Raw genomic sequence first — 13247 nt, forward strand, 5'->3', positions numbered from 1 at the left:
CAGTTATAGGTGAAAATAGAAACCTACAAGAAGTTTTAGAATTTAGGCTTAGGCTGTAACATTGATATTAGGAATTTAAATCATCTTTATTAATTGCTAACTATAGTATATTATTTCCTCATGCATTTTTTTCACTCAAATAAAGTGCTTATATTATTATAAAATCAGTCTCTAGTACAAATAACATGCTTTGGAGTGGGTTAGAATTCTATTCCAGGCCTGATTATTCATATGTGAAACCCTTGGCAGATATATGGTGTCACAGCTATCTTTTATAAAGGTCTTTTTCCCCTGCATTATATAAAACAGTTATAAGTAGTGAGCAGCAGTAATTCTTACCATTCATTAACATGTGCCAGACATAGTGTTTATATCTTCTCTTGATGGTAATACTCCTTGCAGCAACCCTGTATAGTAAAATAATCAAAACATTACCCACTTTCTATTTAGATACTATACCAGATGAGTCTATTATTTTCAGTAAGTAGAGAGCTTGTCATTAGAATTATACTAACATTGTAAAGGTACTATATGTTAGATAACATGAAAGATACATCTTGAGTCAGGTGTCCTCATCCCTGTTTCTTGATGAGAGTCTGGAGCTTAAGAGAGGTAGAACCTAAGGTCACATAGGTAAAGGTTGGATTTTAGTGTGTCTTCAAAATTAATCTGTGGTGTCAGAGTTAAACTTCTCATGTTGCGTATTTCTTCTCCTTAGGATTTTGACATATAATAGATGTGTTGTTCAGTCTCTCAGTCGTGTCCAACTCTTTGTGACTCCGTGGACTACAGCACAGCCAGGCCTCCCCGTCCATCACTATTTCCTGGAGTTTGCTTAGACTCACGTCCATTGAGTCAATGATGTCTTCCAACCATCTCATCCTCTGTCACCCTCTTCTGCTCCTTCCCTCAATCTTTGCCAACATCAGGGTCTTTTCCAATGAGTCAGCTCTTAGTACTATAGGAGCTTCAGCATCAGTCTTTCCAGTGACTATTCAGGGTTAATTTCCTTTAGGATGGACTGGTTGGATCTCCTTGTATTCCAAGGGGTTCTCAAGAGTCTTCTCCAGCACCACAGTTTGGAAGCATTGATTCTTTGGAACTTTGCCTTCTTTATGGTCTAACTCTCATATCCATACGTGATTACTGAAAAGGCCATAGGTTTGACTATACAGACATTTGTTGACAAAGTGATGTCTGTGCTTTTATAATATGCTGTCTAGGTTAGTCATAGCTTTTCTTCGAAGGAGCAAGTGTCTTTTAATTTCATGGCTGCATTCACCAACTGCAGTGATTTTGGAGCCCAAGAAAATAAAGTCTGTTACTGTTTCCATTTTTTCCCCATCTGTTTGTGGGGTGGCATTTTTTTGCAACTGTCTAAAGTTTAAAACTTTTCTGGAATTACTTATATTTTGAACAGTATGAGGAGTTGGAATATTTAGAATATTCTTTGATTTTTTTTTTTTTTGTTAATTTGTGAGAATAAATTTTTTCTAATTTGTATTTTATTTTTAAGATACCCAGTACATGAATATTTATGATTATCCTTTCCTCATCTTTCTGTTTTTGAACAATAGCACCAAATAGATTTCATCCCAGTACCTTAATGAATATAGCTTTGATTTAGTCAGTTTTAAGTTCATAGGGTTGCAAAGGAGTCAGACACGACTTAGTGACTAACAATGATATATTTAATAGCAATATACTTAATAAATGAGGATATAGATAATCATATTTATTAAGTTATATTTATTGATTCTACATGGGAGTGACAAAAATGTATACAATAAAAAAGTGCTTACTTTTAAGGATTTCACAGTCCATTTTATAGAGTTCTGGGCTATATGGTACTTAACTGGCAGAAATTCTTCAGGATTAGACATCTCTATATTGGGAAATACTTTCTGAAGAGTTGGTCTTGAAGTTTGAGTAGGATCTTGATAGGTAGAGAGAAGTGGAAATAGTTAACCATAGCAGCACAAGAAAGGCAAAGAAAGACGAGATTGAAAAGTCATTTAATGACCAACACGTAGAAGATATTTTTAAGGGTTTCTGTTTCCTAAGAAAACTTTGGAAGTTGACTCTGAAATGATGTTAATTAATTGCCAGTAATAAGTTTAGTAGAAACAGATAAACTCTAATGGTGGTTGTCTTTTCCTATAGTGGTTCAATGCACAGAGAAAGACGCAAGTTTTTAAGGTCTGCACTGAAAGAATTGGCTACTGTCCTCTCTGATCAGCCTGGCTTGCTAGGTCCTAAGGTAATTGATTTAATTCTTGTTTTGGCTACAACAAATGTGCCACATTAAAATTAAAATAATTTTTTTTCCTATCTATCAGGCACTTTTTGTTTTTATGGCATTATCCTTTGCCCGTGATGAAATTATCTGGCTACTTCGTCATGCAGATAACATGCCAAAGAAGAGTGCAGATGACTTTATAGATAAGTAAGTTAGCAACATTAAGAAAATATATTTTTTGTATATTTGATTTATGGGCTATGGAATTTGAGGACTAAAGTAAAATTATTTTGAAAATCTTTAAGGCGTTTCATATTTGTCATAATGAAGGGAATATTTAAAATATATTGTTAGGTGATATGAATTAGAATGCAAAGTCAACTTTAGCTTTGAATTAAGGCTTAAATGTTTTCTCACTAGTACTCTAGGTTGTTGCAGAGGTATGTTTTTGTGCTATAGTATTTCTTATAGGATTCGTGTTTCAGAATTATTTATTACACAAACATTTGAATAACAATCCTAACGGAGTTACAGCTGTGTCATTTGTAATAAATTTTTTCTTATTTTAGTCCATAGTCCTGCAACAGCAATTAGATAAATGAATCAGAGAAATAATAGCATACAGAAAAATCTTGCTTTTTCCTAATACTCTAACCTTCTTTTATTTATGACTTTTTAATGATATATTTATGAGATGTCCTAATTTTATTTTTATTTTGTATATTCCTTTATCAGTTTTTTCATTCTTGCTTTTTTTGCTTTCCATGGTTTCTTTTTGTATATGAGATAATATAAAAAAGAAAGTAGTTGACATTAAATATTTAACAGTGCTTTTTCTAAGGAAAAAATTGATGTAGCAATATCAAAGGCAATTCATATTTTCCTTGATAGTGAGTGAATTTAATTTTTGAAATGTTTTTTCTTGAATAAAAAAGGCACATTGCTGAATTAATATTTTATATGGAAGAGCTTAGAGCACATGTAAGGAAATACGGACCTGTAATGCAGAGATATTATGTGCAGTACCTTTCTGGCTTTGATGCTGTTGTCCTCAATGAGCTTGTGCAGGTAAAACCTCTGATAGCATTCTCTCTTTTGTTTCTTATTTCCCTCCTTTCCAATAATTGATTTGTTTGCTCAGTAAACATTTACAAAAGTAATCTTTTGTCTCATGGTGAAGTCACAATGGTAAATAAGTCATGGTCATATTTTGTCAAGGGTATCATTACCTAGAGCAAAGAAAACATTTAGTTGTATTCCAGTGTGATGGGCATTATGCTTAAGGGTGTATAAAGCTTAAAGTGAACAGATGCAGGGAATAATTCTTTATCTTGTGGGTGGAGGTGTACAGTAACCAAATTATAGAGGATCTTGCAAAAGAGGAGGTTAGTCATAAGTCAGATTTAATATTTAGGAAAATCACCCTGGCTTAGTGTGGATGAGAAATTACTGGGGGCCACATGAAGAGGCAGAGAGCAAAAGACTCTTGAGAATCCCTTGGACAGCAAGAAGATCCAACCAGTCTATCCTAAAGGAAATCAGTCCTGAATATTCATTGGAAGGACTGTTGCTGAAGCTGAAAGTCCAATACTTTGGCCACCTGATGCGAAGAACTGACTGATTGGAAAAGACCCTGATGCTGGGAAAGATCGAAGGCAGGCGGAGAAGGGGACGACAGAGAATGAGATGGTTGGATGGCATCACTGACTCAATGGACATGGGTTTGGGTAGACTCTGGCAGTTGGTGATGGACAGGGAGGCCTGGCGTGCTGTAGTCCATGGGGTCACAAAGAGTCAGAATGACTGAGTAACTGAACTGAACTGAATCTAAAACTATTGGTTTTCCCCAGAAATAACCATACTTTGAAATCCTCATTTTCTTTCAAACCTACCTAAAAATGCAAGCAAGAAAAAAACTGTTCATGTAATTGTTTACCCTGAGTTATAAACAGCTTAGTTTACTATCCTAGTTTATTTGTTCTTTATCCACTAGATGGAGCTCATACGCTTCCTTTCTACAATGTCTGTAAAAAGAAGGACTAGAAAAGCTGCTTTTATCCAAAGCAAAGTGTTAGTGCTTTGCTGCAGTTGTTTTTTAAAAAACTTTTTATTTTATATTGTAGTATAGCCAGTTAACATGTGGTAGTTTCAGGTGAACAGCAATGCAGTTTTTGCTTTTTTAAAAATTGTTATTATATACCAGATAAACCAAAAGCTACTGTGCTATCACAGTCTTAAAAGTAAATTAGACTCCTGGCTTTGTGGCATTTTGAAGTTTGCTATGACTAACTGGATATTTATTAATAAATTTTACAGATTATGTTAAAGTATTAAAATTTTTAAGCCACCCTGTGTCTTTTGTGTCTTATGTTATTTTAGCAATACTGAGAAAATTTTAGAAAAGGCAGAGAAACCAGAGATCAAATTGCCAACATCCGCTGGATCATGGAAAAAGCAAGAAAATTCCAGAAAAACATCTATTTCTGCTTTATTGACTATGCCAAAGCCTTTGACTGTGTGGATCACAATAAACTGTGGAAAATTCTGAAAGAGATGGGAATACCAGAGCACCTGACCTGCCTCTTGAGAAACCTGTATGCAGGTCAGGAAGCAACAGTTAGAATTGGACATGGAACAACAGGCTGGTTCCAAATAGGAAAAGGAGTACGTCAAGGCTGTATATTGTCCCCCTGCTTATTTAACTTCTATGGAGAGTACATCATGAGAAACGCTGAGCTGGAAGAAGCACAAGCTGGAATCAAGATTGTCGGGAGAAATACCAATAACCTCAGATATGCAGATGACACCACCCTTATGGCAGAAAGTGAAGAGGAACTAAAAAGCCTCTGATGAAAGTGAAAGAGGAGAGTGAAAAAGTTGACCTAAAGCTCAACATTCAGAAAACGAATATCATGGCATCTGGTCCCATCACTTCATGGGATAGATGGGGAAACAGTGGAAACAGTATCATACTTTATTTTTGGGGGCTCCAAAATCACTGCAGATGGTGACTGAAGCCATGAAATTAAAAGACGCTTACTCCTTGGAAGGAAAGTTATAACCAACCTAGATAGCGTATTGAAAAGCAGAGACATTACTTTGCCGACTAAGGTCCGTCTAGTCAAGGCTATGGTTTTTCCTGTGGTCATGTATGGACGTGAGAGTTGGACTGTGAAGAAAGTTGAGCACCAAAGAATTGATGCTTTTGAACTGTGGTGTTGGGGAAGACTCTTGAGAGTCCCTTGGACTGCAAGAAGATCCAACCAGTCCATCCAAAAGGAGATCAGTCCAGGGTGTTCATTGGAAGCACTGATGCTAGAGCTGAAACTCCAGTACTTTGGCCACCTCATGAGAAGAGTTGACTCACTGGAAAAGACTCTGATGCTGGGAAGGATTGGGGGCAGGAGGAGAAGGGGACGACAGAGGATGAGATGGCTGGATGGCATCACCAACTCGATGAACATGAGTTTGAGTGAACTCCGGGAGTTGGTGATGGACAGGAAGGCCTGACGTGCTGTAATCATGGGGTTGCAAAGAGTCAGACACAACTGAGTGACTGAACTGAACTGAGAAAATTAATTTCTTATATTTCTGAAACAGTAGCAGCAGCAATACTGATATTAATATAATAATTGACATTTATCCATAGTATATTAACAACTCTGAGGGTAGGTATAGTGAAGAAAAAAAGACCTTATGTAACTTGATCACTATCGCACAGTTCATGAGTACATGAGTAATAACACCTTCAAAAAACACTATTTAAATGTGTTAAATGTCTGAGCTTTTTACCACATGCAAATACAGTATTTACATGCATAGTTTTTTTAACCATTTGCTAGGATTTAAATTTAGAACTAAGATAACTTGTTAAAATAGTTCATTGTAATATTGGTTAAAATGGAAACTTTTAAATTTTAATTTTAAAATTGTGGTAAAAATGTATGTAACATTAAAGTTATCATTTTAACTATTTTTAATTGTACAGTATAGAACTCTTGTGTGCATTTACATGGTTGTACAGGTCTTAATGTTTTGAAAATTATGCTTTTTGTGAGCTAATAAGCATATACTTTTTAAAAAAGTTTATCATGTAGCATCTACTTCAGATATAGTTTATTAAATATTCACTTTTTAAGCTATTTTCAGAGGGATTTTTTTGGTGCTAATTTTGTTGAGGCAAAATTTATACATGATAAAAATCAATTGTTTTTAGTGTACTGTTTTAATTTGGACAGCTGTATACATTCATGTAACCACTACCAGTCAAGATAAAGAGCATTTCCAACATCTGGAAGTTTTCTTGTGCACCTTTGTAGTTGATTCCCTCTCTAGATCCTCAACAACCCCTTGACTGCTCTTTTGTCACTTTTGCCTTAAAAAAAATTTTTTTTTTCATGTGAATGAAATCGTTCTTGTTTTTCATTTGTTTCAGTTAGTGTGTTTTTGAGTTCATCCATGTTACTGTGTGTATAAACATTCCATTTTTATTTATTGCTTAAAAACATTCCAACTATGGATATATCAGTTTATCCACTTACTAGTTGATGGACCTGTGAATTTTCTCCCAACTAGATGTTTTTATCATTTTTATCACTTCTTTTTTTTTTTCCAGAATCTTTCTGTTTGCCCTGAAGATGAATCAATCATCATGTCCTCTTTTGTTAACACTATGACTTCTCTAAGTGTAAAACAAGGTAATAAGTCTTTTAAATTGAAATATATTTTCTTGCCATTAGGTTTTCAAATTCTGTTATTGAGGAGAGGACTTAGCAGTTAGTTTTTATAGGATTACTTATCTTACTTAGGAGCATATTTAATCTCTTCTCTTTGTTTGCTCTGAAGCAAAGGTTTCAAAGATGGATGTGTGGTGATATTTATAAGAAATATAGCTTGACATTTCTTCATATTCAGCTGGAGGCAAAATGGTATTTTTGAGGCAAAAAGGTATTTTGTAATTATAAAAAAGAAAAATGAGCACCCTGTATCATAATAAAGTTTATATTATGGTCCAGGCATTACCTATGACAGTAATCAATACCATTAATGAAATGATTAGTCTGGGCAAGCACTTTATATATATTATCTTATTCAATCTTCATCAATGTTAAAAAGCTGTTAATTACTTTTAGTTGACACGTTTGGAAACTTAAAGCTTAAGGTTAACCTTTCAGTATTCAACATGGTTTGCCCACACTTTTTAACAGATACTAAGTTCTTGAATAGGAACTTAAGTTCAGATCTGTCAGTCTCAAAAGTTGGGTCATATAATAGACTGCCTTTCCATTAGCTGAATACTCCTCCATTCCAGTAGACTGATATTTTAGTTTTATGTTCTTTAAATAAAAAATATCAGAAACCTTGAAAATTTCTGAGTAATAAATTTAGTTTTATCAATCTTAATATTGATAAACTTATAACTTGATAAATTGATAACTTGATAAACTTATAAATTGATAAGTTAAACATACTTAACTGCTATACACTTGCCTGATGATATTTGGTTAAAATAAAGTTACTTTGTGGATGCTTTCCAAAGTTTCTGTTCATAGGATTCCTCATGCTCTGTTATAGGTACTTTTGAGCTGACGTGTAAGCAAAATGAGAGTCACGGGGTTTAGAGAGAAGTCTGTACTTTACACTTCTCTTAGCACAGCTGCCTCATCACCTTTATAGGATATGAGAATTATTTCACTCTTCGCTATCATTTTTTAATTGTGGTAAAATACAGTTTACCACATTACCATTTTTAAGTGTACAGTTCAGTAGAGTTAAGTATATTGATACAGTTGTGCAATAAATATTCAGAACTTTTCATCCCGGGAAATTGAAAACGTAGCTATAAAGTAACAACTCCCCATTTTCCTCTCCACCCAGCCCCTGGGTCCACTATTCTACTCTGTTTCTATGAGTTCAGCTATTCTAGATACTTCATATAAGTACAATATTTGTCTTTCTATCACTACCTTATTTCACTTAGCATTCCCTCAGCATGTCATCCATGACATGACATCCATGTTACAATATTTGGTCCCTTTTTTAGGCTGAATAATATACCATTGTGTGTATATATTATATTTTGTTTATCCACTGTTGATGAACTTTTTGGTTACTTCTGCCTTTTGGCTGTTGTGAATAATGCTGCTATAAACATTGGTGTACACAAGAACATGGGTGTATTCTTTTCTGTATATGTCCAGAGTGGAATTGTCCTAGCCCTTAAATTTTAAAATGTGATTTAGGTTATTAAAATATTAATTAGCTTTGTAATCTTTTTTCTGTTACTGTAGTTGAAGATGGGGAAGTATTTGACTTCAGAGGAATGAGATTAGATTGGTTTCGATTACAGGTAAGAATAACATTAATTTTCATCATCATTCTGTTTGTTATTGAATACCTTAGTTAACATGAGAGCATAACTTAATATGAAAAAATATTCCTTGTATACCTGTTGAAAAGACTTCTTTTGTATTGTTATAACTAACATAGTCTTTACCTCATGGAAAAAACTTTTTTTAATGGAGATATAATTGACATGTAACATTATATTAGTTTCAGGTATGCAGCAATGATTTCAGTATATATGTGTATTTTGAAATGATCGGCAACAAATCTAGTAAATATTCATCACCATATGTAGTTAAAAATTTTATTTTTTCTTGTGATGAGAATTTTTAAGATTTACTTGCGTCAGTTCAGTTCAGTTCAGTTGCTCAGTCGTGTCCGACTCTTTGCGACCCCATGAATCGCAGCATGCCAGGCCTCCCTGTCCATCACCAACTCCCGGAGTTCACTCAGACTCACGTCCATCGATTCAGTGATGCCATCCAGCCATCTCATCCTCTGTCGTCCCCTTCTCCTCCTGCCCCCAATCCCTCCCAGCATCAGACTCTTTTCCAGTGAGTCAACTCTTCTCATGAGGTGGCCAAAGAACTGGAGTTACAGCTTTAGCATCATTCCTTCCAAAGAAATCCCAGGGCTGATCTCGTTCAGAATGGACTGGTTGGATCTCCTTGCAGTCCAAGGGACTCTCAAGAGTCTTCTCCAACACCACAGTTCAAAAGCATCAGTTCTTCGGCGCTCAGCCTTCTTCACAGTCCAACTCTCACATCCATACGGGACCACAGGAAAAACCATAGCCTTGACTAGACAGACCTTAGTCGGCAAAGTAATGTCTCTGCTTTTCAATATGCTATCTAGGTTGGTCATAACTTTTCCTCCAAGGAGTAAGTGTCTTTTAATTTAATGGCTGCAGTCACCATCTGCAGTGATTTTGGAGCCCAAAAAATAAAGTCTGACACTGTTTCCACTGTTTCCCCATCTATTTGCCATGAAGTGATGGGACCAGATGCCATGATCTTCGTTTTCTGAATGTTGAGCTTTAAGCCAACTTTTTCACTCTCCTCTTCCACTTTCAAATAAATAACACAGTGTTGTTAACTATAGTCACCATCCTATATATCACATGAAAGACAGTGAAAGTGTTAGTCACTCAGTCGTGCCCAACTCTTTGCAACTCCATGGACTGCAGTCCAACAAGTTCCTCTGTCTGTGGGATTATCCAGGCAAGAATATTGGAGTGGATAGTCATTGTCTTTTCCAGGGGATTTTCCTGACCCAAGAATTGAACCCCAGTCTCCTGCATTGCAGGTAGTGTCTTTATCGTCTTTATTGTAACAGGGAAGCCCATGTTGTTCAGTTGCTCAGTTGTGTCCGACGCTTTGCTGTTGCAGCAAGCCAGGCTTCCCTGTCCTTCACCATCTCCTAAAGCTTGCTCAAACTCATGTGCATTAAATTGGTGATGCCATCCGACCATCCCATCCTCTGTTGTCCCCTTTTCCTCCTGCCTTCTGTCTTTCCCAGCATCAGGATCTTTTCCAGTGTGTCGGCTCTTTGCATCCGGTGGCCAAAGTATTGAAGCTTCAGCATAAGTCCTTCGAATGAATATTCAGGGTTGATTTCCTTTAGCATTGACTGGGTTCAGCTTCCTTGCAGTCCAAGGGACTCTCAAGAATCCTCTCTAATAGCACAAATTGAAAGCATCAATTCTTCAGTGCTCAGCCTTCTTTATGGTCCAACTCATCACATCTGAACATGACTACTAGAAAAACCATAGCTTTGACTAAATGGATTTTTGTTGACAAAGTAATGTCTCTTCTTTTTAATAGGCTGTCTAGCTTTTCTTCCAAGGAGCAAGCATCTTCTAATTTCATGGCTTCAGTCACCATCTGCAGTGATTTTAGAGCCGAAGATAATAAAGTCTCTCACTGCTTCCATTGTTTCCCTATCTATTTGCCATGAAGTGATGGGACTGGATGCCATGACCTTAGTTTATTGAATGTTGAGTTTTAAGCCAGCTTTTTCATTCTCCTCATTCACGTTCATTAAGATGCTCTTTAGTTCATTTTTGCTTTTTGCCCTAAAGGTGGTGTCATCTGCATTTCTGAGGTTATTGATATTTCTCCCCACAATCCTGATTCCAGCTTGTGCTTCATCCAGCCTAGCATTTCACATGATGTAGTCTGCATATAAGTTAAATAAGCAGCGTGACAATGTATAGCCTTGATGTATTCCTTTCTCAATTTGGAACCAGTCTGTTGTTCCATGTCTGGTTCTAACTGTTGCTTTTTAACCTACATACAGGTTCTCAGGAGGCAGGTAAGGTGGTCTGGTATTCCCATCTCTTGAAGAATTTTCCATAGTTTGTTGTGATCCACACAGTTAAAGGCTTTGGCATAGTCAATAAAGCAGAAGTAGATGTTTTCCTGGAATTCTCTTGCTTTTTCTGTGATCCAGCAGATGTTGGCACTTTGATCTCTCCCTCCTTCACCTTTTCTAAATCCAGCTTGTACATAGATTTAAGTACTGTTGAAGCCTAGCTTGGAGGATTTCGAGCATGACCTTGCTAGTGTGTGAGATGAGTACAATTGTGCAGTAGTTTGAACATTCTTTGGCATTGCCTTTCTTTGGGGTTGGAATGAAAACTGACCTTTTCCAGTCCTGTGGCCATTGCTGAGTTTTCCAAATTTGCTGGCATATTGAGTATAGCACTTTAACAGCATCATCTTTTAGGATTTGAAATAGCTCAGCTGGAATTCCATCAGGTCCACTAGCTTTGTTCATAGCGATGCTCTTCAGGATGCATGTTTTATTTATTTTGTAACTGGAGGTTTGTATCTTATGGCTGCTGTACCCGTTTCACCTACCCCTGACTCCCTGCCTCTGGGAAACACCAATCTATTGTCTATGTCTGTGAGTTTGGTTTTTCCTTTTGTTCATTTTGGTTTGTTTTTGTCATTTTAGATTCCACATGTGAGTGAGAGATCATGATATTTGCCTTTCTCTGACTTCTTTCATTAGGCACAGTACCTTCAAGGCTCATCTATATTGTCACAAATAGCAAGATTTCCTTTCTCTTTTCATGGCTGATTAACATTCCTAGTTATGTGCGTGTGTATCCCACAGTTTTTTATCCATTCATCCATCAGTGGACACTTGGGTTGTTTCCATGTTGTGACTATTGTAAATAATGCTGCAGTGAACAAAGGGATATAGATGTCTTTTTGCATTAATGTTTTCCTTTTCTTCAGATGAATGCCAGATGTGGAATTGCTGGAGCATATGGCAGTTCTCTTTATAGTTTTTGAGAAACCTTTGTACTGTTTTCCATAGTGGCTGCACCCATTTCCATTCCCACCATTAATAAACAAGATTTCCTTTTCTCCACATCTTCACCAACTCTCTTTATATATTACCTTTTTTATAATAGCCATGGTAACAGATGTGAGTTGATAATTAGTAATGTTTTAAGTAACTTCCCTGAAATTGCAGAGCTGATTAGTGGGAGATCAGGGAAGAATACTTGAGATACTACCACCTCCAAATATTAATAGTATATATTATATGTTATTTTCTTCCAGTTAAAAATAAAGTTTAGAAATTAACATTTTCTTGTTCTAAAGAAATCTTATAAACAGTGTGTAAGTCATGGCTTATTAAATGACAAAATAGAATTACTGTGCCAAAAGATATGTACACATTAAAAAAATTTGAAAGTCACCGTCACAAAGTTTGAACTGTTTTCAGCCTCTTACTCTCAGTTTGTGGGAGTTCCTAAACCAACATTTATGTTCAGAGAATTTTACAGATTTAAATGCCTTTCAAATTAACCCGTATTGAATACTTCCTGAATTATTAGACTTACTCATTTGAAAAATTCACTTGAGAATTATACCTTTGTCTATTGTCGTACAGCAATGTATGAAGCTTTAGAGTGAGCATTAGGGGTATAGAATTGATATATCCCTTTGTGAGAATGTTTTGTTTTCCCTTAGCTTATAGATAGAACACTCTAATGACATCACTCTCTCTCTTCACATCATCTTCCTTCTTTGTTTATCTCTTTGTCCAAATTTATTCTTTTTATAAAGACACTGTTCATACTGGATTAGACTCCATTTTAATGATCTAATTTTAACTTATGTCTACAAAGACCTTATTTCCAAATAAAGTTACATTCTGAAATATTAAGGATTATACTTTCAACATATCTTTTTGGGAGAGACAGTTGAACCCATAACATTACTCTTAATCATGATTAGGACAAACAGTCACTCAACTCCTTTCTGTTGTGTATTAGACTCTCACTTTATAGTGATAATAGGTCAAAACATACCACAGATGAAAGTAATGGGACATAACACTAAGCGTTAACTAGGAAAAAAGGACAAAAATGCAAGGCAGAGGGCAATGTCCAGAACCTAGGATGTTTGCATGGATGACTAAGAGCAAGTCAGCTGTTAGGGTTTCAAGATCACAGACTAGGCTACAGGATGCGGGAGATTAAATCCTGACAATTTATATAGTTGAGTATAATCCTCATTTGGATAGTTTATACATCTGGCTTTGGAGACAAGGCATAAAAGATAGGAAAAATTAAATAGTTTAAAAGCTTAAGTTAAAATGACAGTATGATTATCAGTACACTGACAGAGTATGATTATCAATT

General features: G+C 35.7%; 1 protein-coding gene across 1 annotated transcript in view; it reads left to right on the top strand.

Moving 5' to 3' along the window:
- NCKAP1 (NCK associated protein 1) overlaps positions 1 to 13247 on the top strand; it is a 108789-nt gene that overhangs the window by 51565 nt on the left and 43977 nt on the right. Inside the window, exons 11-15 of the mRNA XM_052655660.1 lie at positions 2164 to 2260; positions 2340 to 2446; positions 3175 to 3307; positions 6855 to 6936; positions 8530 to 8588. Of these exons, the coding sequence (XP_052511620.1) occupies positions 2164 to 2260; positions 2340 to 2446; positions 3175 to 3307; positions 6855 to 6936; positions 8530 to 8588 (478 nt within the window). The remainder of the gene's footprint in view (positions 1 to 2163; positions 2261 to 2339; positions 2447 to 3174; positions 3308 to 6854; positions 6937 to 8529; positions 8589 to 13247) is intronic.

This window comes from Budorcas taxicolor, chromosome 2, assembly GCF_023091745.1.
Source record: "Budorcas taxicolor isolate Tak-1 chromosome 2, Takin1.1, whole genome shotgun sequence".
NCBI lineage: Eukaryota > Metazoa > Chordata > Mammalia > Artiodactyla > Bovidae > Budorcas > Budorcas taxicolor.